Source organism: Oreochromis niloticus, linkage group LG3, assembly GCF_001858045.2.
Source record: "Oreochromis niloticus isolate F11D_XX linkage group LG3, O_niloticus_UMD_NMBU, whole genome shotgun sequence".
NCBI lineage: Eukaryota > Metazoa > Chordata > Actinopteri > Cichliformes > Cichlidae > Oreochromis > Oreochromis niloticus.
The window spans coordinates 4,143,452-4,151,409 of record NC_031967.2 but is presented as its reverse complement, the minus strand read 5'-3'; the positions used below and the strand labels follow the sequence as shown (position 1 = coordinate 4,151,409).

Sequence of the window (7,958 nt, the reverse complement as noted above, 5' to 3'; positions counted from 1 at the left end):
AATTAAACCCAGAATTTTTTTCTATGTTGCCATCTATACAAGCAGCTGGGAGGCACGTGATCTGAATCTTCTGAAAGAAACAGATATTCGAACTCCACCAAGCTGGAGTGCCATTCTTTCACATTTTTTGATTTGGCACCACACAAAGAAAACTGAATTGTAGTGAAAGCTATTTCCTCTGTTGAAAACCATTTTATCATACTTGTCATAAATTTGATTATAATTATTATATTGAATAATATTTTTATGTGGATTATGCACATGTTTAGAATGAATGTAATTGTTTAGTAAAATGTGTTTAAATGTTTTGAATTATGAAGTAAAAAAAGTTTTTTGATCGTGTTTATTTTGTTTTGACCTTGAAGAAGGCTGTAGGGCAGATTTTATTGGATGGTGAAAATGATTGTTACTAGGCTTTAATCAGTTTACTTTCGCTTAAACTTGTTTTCTTGTGTGTGTTTTTAAAAACAAACAGATTTATAGCTGTCTTCGTAATGGTTTATTATGAATTATTATGAAAAGAAAGTCCAGAAAGTACTCACAATAATTCATTTGTTCCACATTTTGTCATGTTTCAGGTTTACTCCAAGTGGATTTGATAATTTTTCACCTTAAAATTCTACACAACTTTGCTCCACAATGACAAAGTGAAAAAGGTTTGCTTGAAATTGTTGAAAATGTATTAAAAATAAAAAACAAAAAATATAATATGCACATAAATATTCACAGATTTAGGGTTAGGTTCCTTTTGCCATGACACTGATCTGAACATCTGTCAAATGTTTCTACGACTTTATTGGCATCTACCTGTGGTACTTTCACTAATTGGAGATTAGTGAATAGGCACACAACTGACCATATGAGGTCCTAAAGTCATGATGTCCAATGAACCTTTTCGGAGAAAGTCAAGCCTGCTTTAAGAGGATAAGAGTTATAATGTTTTCTGTCATATAATAATGACAGAAAACATTTTTTTTTTTTTTCCATTTGTATGTGAGTGTTTATCAGTAATGCCTGTTTCCGTAAACGACAAATGTTACTTTCATTAAGTAACATTTGCTGGGCTTCATAAGCTTTTGTACATGATCTTTCCTGTATTCGGGGCTGTTTGGAGCTCGGTTTTACTTTGGTGGTTCGGACAGGAAGTGGTTTCTTGTCCTGAGTATTTGACGGTCGGATGAGTCGGTAGGGAGGCACAGTTGAAGAACGCTGGCAGTATCGAGGGTCACAGGAATGTATAGTAAACACAGGCAGAAAAATGCCCACACATCCTCGGCACAGTGTGGACGTGTGCTCGCTCTTCTTTGTTTCCTGGTGCTGAACGGCGCAGTGGAAGGAGCCCCCAGACACGGAGCCCATAGACACGGAGAGCGAGGTAAGAGCACAGCCTAAGAAACTTGTTGTGCCTAACAGTTGCTGTTGACCCTTAAAAGCGCCTGCCTCTGTCAGAAGGCTTTAGTTTAAGCAAGAAATATGTCACTTTGACACACAGAAGACCGCATTTTTGGTCTGTGTGAAGACGTTTCAGTGAAAAAAGATGTTATCATCGCTGTTACCAACGGCCAGCACATGACCTGCAGACCTTTGCTGGGTGTCCTGGACTCAGGAGTATGCCACTGACTGCAGCGGCAGTGCGACATCTGTTAGTTTCCACCACCCTTCCAGTTCTGGGTGGCAGATGTGATGTTACTGGGGGAGGGGGCTCTTCTACTGAAATCTACCAAAGACTCGCCATGTTTAGGAAATCAGAGGCCAGATGTGTTCCAGGCGTAAACGAGTTATTGTGAGCAGGTCAGATTCTAACTGTGGCATCGTCTGAACGTATTTCCGCATCTCCCCAACACGGCGAGGGGACTCAGGAGTATGCCATGACCTCCTTTACAAGTGTGCTCAGTTTGTTACAACTCAGTAACGTCTTTAGAGGAACTCACATGTGTGAGCCGTCAGAATGAGGCTGGTCCATCTTCGTGCGCTGCCCATAAAAGGCAGGCTTCAGAGAGTCGCTGGAGGATAGGCGGACCGATGCAGCCCGGAGCCAACAAGCTGGCTCCCACACTGCTGGATTTATGGATGATTATGGATGGTATGAGAGAAGAAACGGCTAATTTATTGGTAAATTGATGATATGATATGATGCGTCCACTGCTACTACTAATTTTAGAAGTAACAATAGTAACTGAAATAAAATTATTAATGATGATGATGATAATCATGAATAATATGTTATTAATACAGTGTAGCTGCCAGGTGTGTAAACTGAGTTAGTGTTATTTCGTTAAGTAACCGAGTGCATCAGTCTTCGATGTTTGAGTTCTTTCTTTTTTGTGTAGTATAAAAGTGGCTTTTACACAGCTGGACTGGCCATAGGGCATAGCCCGCATTTGCCCGTTTTTTATGGGTTGATGTTTTTTTTGTTTGTTTGCTTTTTTGTAACGGTATAAACAATGAAAGGCGGTGGATTGGCCAGATGCTGGCCGATGTGTAAAAATAACTCAGCTGTTTGGTGGTGGCTATGGCGGAGCTTCCACAGAGGCCAGCAGGTGGGTGAGGGAAAGGGGAGGCAGGAGGAGGAGAGACCCGAGGCGGCCGCCGGTTCGAGTGTCAGGTGAACTGAACTTCAGGTAAGAAGTTATGACCTGCAGTCTATCTGGGTCAGATATAACCCAAGTTTATGTTTAGTTTATTTTCGTTGTGCTGACTTTTTAAAGTCAGTTACAATAACTCCTACTGTGTACTAGCTAGCATGGTTTCTATACAGCTGGGTGGGTGCTATGATGTTACTGATAGTGAACTTTATTTTATTCATAAGGTTAGTTAGTAGAGTTCCCAACCGTCCCGTAAAAAATGGAATCGTCTCGTATTCAGAGAAAATATTACGTGTTTCGTATTGAGCTGAAAAGGAACACAGTTTGTCCCGTACTTCAGCTAGAATGGACAAAGACACAAGGCTGGAGTTATTCTGCGTCTCTACGCTGTCAGCTGCCTCTTCTTCTCTCATTCTCTCCCCCTGCTGTTGCTACTTCAATCATGAAACTGATTAGTGATCAGCTGATCGGCTTTTCTGACGCAAGTCCCGTCTCTCTTGTTTGTTTATCTCCCACTTTGCGCCAGAAAAGAGGAAACCAGCGGAGGTCGCTCTAAACAACAACCTGCAAACAAATATGTAGGACTGTTCATGCTTGTTCGTGCATTTATTACTTCTAGGCTGGACTACTGTAATTGATTATTATCAGGATGTCCTAAAAACTTCCTGAAAAGCCTTCAATTAATCCAAAATGCTGCAGCAAGAGTCCTGACAGGGACTAGAAAGAGAGAGCAGATTTCGCGTATATTGGCGTCCCTTCGTTGGCTCCCTGTTAAATCCACAATTGAATTCAAAATTCTGCTCCTCACGTACAAGGTCTTAAATAATCAGGCCCCGTTTTATCTTAATGACCTTATAATACCATATCACCCCATTAGAGCACTTCACTCTTGCAGGCTTACTTGTTGTTCCTAAAGTATTTAAAAGTAGAATGGGAGGCAGAGCCTTCAGTTTTCAGGCCCCTCTTCTGTGAAACCAGCTTCCAGTTTGGATTCAGGAGACAGACAGTATCTCTACTTTTAAGATTAGGCTTCAAACTTTTCCTTTTTGCTAAAGTATATAGTTAGGGCTGGACCAGGTGACCCTGAATGCTCCCTTTGTTATGCTGCAATAGATGTAGGCTGCAAGAGGATTCCCATGATGCACTGGGTGTTTCTTCTTCAGTCACCTTTCTCACTCTCTGTGTTAATAGATCTCTCTGCATTGAATCATACTTGTTATTAATCTCTGGCTCTCTCTCACAGCATGTCTTTTATTCTGTGTTCCTTCTCTCACCCTCGCTGAGCCTGGTTCTGGAGGTTTCTTCCTGTTAAAAGGGACTTTTTCCTTCCCACTGCCACCAAAGTGATTCATCTGCATAGGAATGAAAATGCATGCCTTGCCTTCAAATAATATTTCCTAGGGAAAGCATGTATAATGTAAACAGGATTAGTCTTAGCAGGGGACCCTGTCGATATCCATAATTAACCTTGGTGCATAAGATAGACTCTCAATTTACATGAACAAATTGGAATCTGTTCGATATGATTCCAATCACTGCTGTGCAGTGCTTTTAATGCATACAGCATGCTTTAATCACAGTAATAAAACATTGTGGTCAACAATATTGAACTGAGGTGTAGCAGGACAAGCACAGAGATGAGTCCACCGGAGGCCATAAGAAGATAATTTGTAACCTTCACTAAAGCTGTTTCTGTGCTGTGATGAGCTCTGAAACCTGACTGAAACTCTTCAAATAAACCATTCCTCTGCAGATGATCAGTTAGCTGTTTTACTTGAACTACACTTTTAAGAAGGCATTGCTGCCTTTTGCAGATTTAGCCAGTCACACAGTCTATTGGAACAACTGTTGCAAATGACATTTGGAGCCCAAAATTTATTCTGGTCACCCAGTGGATAGCCAAAGTACAATTTGTATATCTTCTTATGGTCTGTGGTAATTGTCTGTGTGGTGCATTCACAACGTGCTTTCGTTGTGAATGCACTACACACGTAATAGAAACTGTCTGGATGATTTATACAATTTCTAGGCATGGTAACTAACAGCTGAAATCAATTGCAATTAATGCTGCCTGAAAATTAAATAACAGGGAACTGTCGTTAAATCTGGTATTACGCTTAACTAATTATACCAACAATCATCAATATATAACTAGCTTCATCACAAAAACTGTATGTGCTAGGAAAAAACTAAACCCAGATCTGAAATCAGCATGAAAAACACTACAAAACCCAGTTGAATTTATCTCTATTGATTTTGACCTGTTGACCTGTGTTATTAGTTATTATTAATCTCTGACTCTCTTCCACAGCATCTCTTTGTCCAGTCTTCCAGGTTCTGCTAGAGGTTTCTTCCTGTTAAAAGGGAGTTTTTCCTTTCCATTGTCACCAAAGCACTTGGTCATAGGGGTCATATGATTGTTGGGGTTTTCTCTGTTTTCTTTATATTATTGTAGGGTTTTTATCTTACAACAACAGTTACTTTGAGGTACCTGTTGTTCTGATTTGTCAGTATGTAATAAAAATGGAATAAATAATTGAATTCCTGCTTCTTTTCCCAGTTTTTCCTTAACATGTCAAATGTTATAATTCCTAGCTTTGGTGTTTCATACAGCTTCGTGATGACTTTATTTGTGGTGCAATTAAAGGCTGAGCTCAAAATTATAAAAATGTTTGATTATGTTGTTGACAAAGCCTTAAAGGCTGTAACCTTCCAATTCCGGTTATAGTATTCCCGTGTTTGGGAAAAGTCCTTCTGTTCCAGATTATATTTATCTCTGTATTTGGAAACTATCTCATACTCCCTTTACATACCGTAGTTTTCGGGTCATAAGCCGCTACTTTTTTCCCACACTGTGAACACTGCGGCTTATACTGACGTGCGGCTAATGCATATTTTTTTTCATGCGGCCAAAAACATTTTGCCTGGTAACAGTAGACCAATCAAAATGATAAGTAGTATATATACGGTATATATTTTTATCGGTTGTTAAGAGACGTTGTAATGTTGTTTGTGCACTGTTCCGTAAAAAAACCATAAGCAACGTAATTTTTGTGTTACCGATACGTACGTAAACTTAAAGATAGCCGTGTTACAGGCGCTGTTTGAGGAAAAAAAACATTTGCAGTATGTATTTTTGTATGTTACCATAACGTTTATGTTACCATGTTTATGTTACCTTATGGATTAAATTAAATGTTAAAAATCCTCACGTGTAATATTTCTGTGTAAATATCTCATATTACAAGTGAAACGCATACGGCTTAAAATCCGGTGCGGCCTGTACAAGTACAGAACTGACTTTCTTTCTACAATTAGAGCATGCGGCTTTTAATCAGGTGCGCTCTGTAGTCCGGGATTTACGGTAGTTTCAGTTGTAAGGCCTTTTTTTTTTTTTAAATTAGGAGGAAATTTTGTATAATTCAGTTTCAATGAGGTTTTATTTATATAGAACCAAATCACAGCATCAGTCGCCTCAAGCCACTTTATATTGTAAGGTAGACCCTACAAAAATACCTACAGAGAAAAACCCAACTATCATATGACCCCCACTTAGCAAGCACTTTGTTGACAGTGGGAAGTAAAACACTTCTTTTTAACAGGAGGAAACCTCCGGCAGAACCAGGCTCAGGGAGGAGCGGCCATCTGCCACGACCAATTGGGGTGAGAGAAGGAAGACAGGATAAAAGACATGCTGTGGAAGAGAGCCAGAGATTAATAACATAAAAAGAATAATATAAAATGCATAGTAAAACAAAAAAAACCCTCTTTATACTGGGTTTAAAAGCCAAACCGAAAACATGGGTCTTTAGAGCAGATTTAAGAGAGCCAGAGATTAAAAACAAGTATGATTCAATGCAGAGAGGTCTATTAACCAAAAGGTCCCCAACATTTTTTGCGTCATGGACCGGTTTATGTCCGACAATATTTTCACGGACCGGCCTTTACAGCCCAAGGAACTTGGAAAGAAAAGCATCTGGACTTCTTTAAGCTGCTTGAAGATGTTTCACCCCTCATCCAAGAAGCTTCGTCAGTTCTAGGGTCAAATGGTGGAGAGTCCCAGATATAAGCTCTGTGGGAGTAACCCACCGAAAGTAACCCCTCTCGGTGGGTCCAGTCGCTGAGAGGGACAATGGAGTCCAGACGCTTTTCTTTCCAAGCTCCTTTGTCTACGATGACCTGGATGACTGAGAACCTTCACAGACATACCGGTTACAGCATTTTGGACTAACTGAAGGATTTTCAGGGAGTTTTTAGGACACCCTGATAATAATGAATTAAAGTTGTCCAGCCTAATAAATGCATGAACTACTTTTTCAGAGTCACTCTGAGACAGGATATTTCTAATTTTAGAGATGTAAAATGTGGACATCATCTGAAAAAATGCAACATGGTGTAAATTTCTCCCATTTTGACCACACTGCCATATTTTTAGCACATGGTTTATCAAAGAGTTTGCTATTTATTAGCAATTGTTTGCTTGCAGAGGGAAATTTAGTGACATTCTAAATTCTGATTCTTTCAACCTTGTTTCATACACTCTTAGAAATGCTGGGTTAGAAATTACCCAATCAGTAACCCAACGCTGGGTCAAATATGGACCGAGCCAACGCTGGGTTGTTTCAACTTCACAGGGTTGGGTTACTGGTTTGACCCAGCACATTGGTTAGGATAACTATCCAAAAATTGGGTTAAATTGACCAATGTTTGAAGTTGAGGTTACCAAAAATTGGGTCGAAATTCAGAACCCATCACATGGCTTATATTGCCACTAGCGTTTGGGTTAAGATTTCTACTTACTATAAAATTCAGCTTATAAAAAATAGATTCGAAAAGGATTTTCTCAAAAAATCTTTTTATTGCCATATGATACATAGAACATAGACAGCAAATTCATGAAAAAAATATATCAATGAAAGTAAAATGCAAGTAGCAAAAAAGTATATAATTCATTATATTATATCCATTACTTCAAATCAGTCTTTGGTTATAGCACATGAAGATGTTAACACACATGAAGACATGCTATGTAAAGCCGGCTCTGTTTTTAGAACAAAGTACATGTAAAAACTCTTAACTTTTAAAAACTGATGAATTGATGATTTTTTTTCAGTACTTAACATACATCAGCACTTTGGAAAAGTGGCAAGAGGGAATCTCCTTCTCAGATAATTTCATGCACCTTTATGAGCAACATTTTGCGCTTCCATCAGAGCTAAATGAGCCCTCATTCATTTGACCATATTTGGTTCATGTCCTGGGATTCATCTATTCCTGTGATAGATGACAGTGTGAAGGAATTCCCGAATCTGGGTGCATGACTTTGGGTAACTTGCATCAAAACCAAAAAATGCTTTGAAGCAGCCATCAACA

At 39.2% G+C, this 7,958-nt stretch overlaps 1 protein-coding gene across 3 annotated transcripts in view; it reads left to right on the top strand.

The window, feature by feature from the left end:
* Positions 1–1,141: 1,141 nt before the first annotated feature.
* The window catches only part of adam19a (ADAM metallopeptidase domain 19a), a 102,806-nt gene continuing 95,989 nt past the window's right edge, over positions 1,142–7,958 (top strand). For 2 of the 3 annotated variants that reach the window (XM_005464023.4, XM_005464022.4), the window contains exon 1: positions 1,142–1,375. In XM_005464023.4, the coding sequence (XP_005464080.1) occupies positions 1,234–1,375 (142 nt within the window). In that variant the 5' untranslated portion in view covers positions 1,142–1,233. Of the gene's footprint in view, positions 1,376–2,007; positions 2,084–7,958 lie in introns of those variants that run through there. The other variant, XM_025899330.1, reaches the window with a different exon arrangement.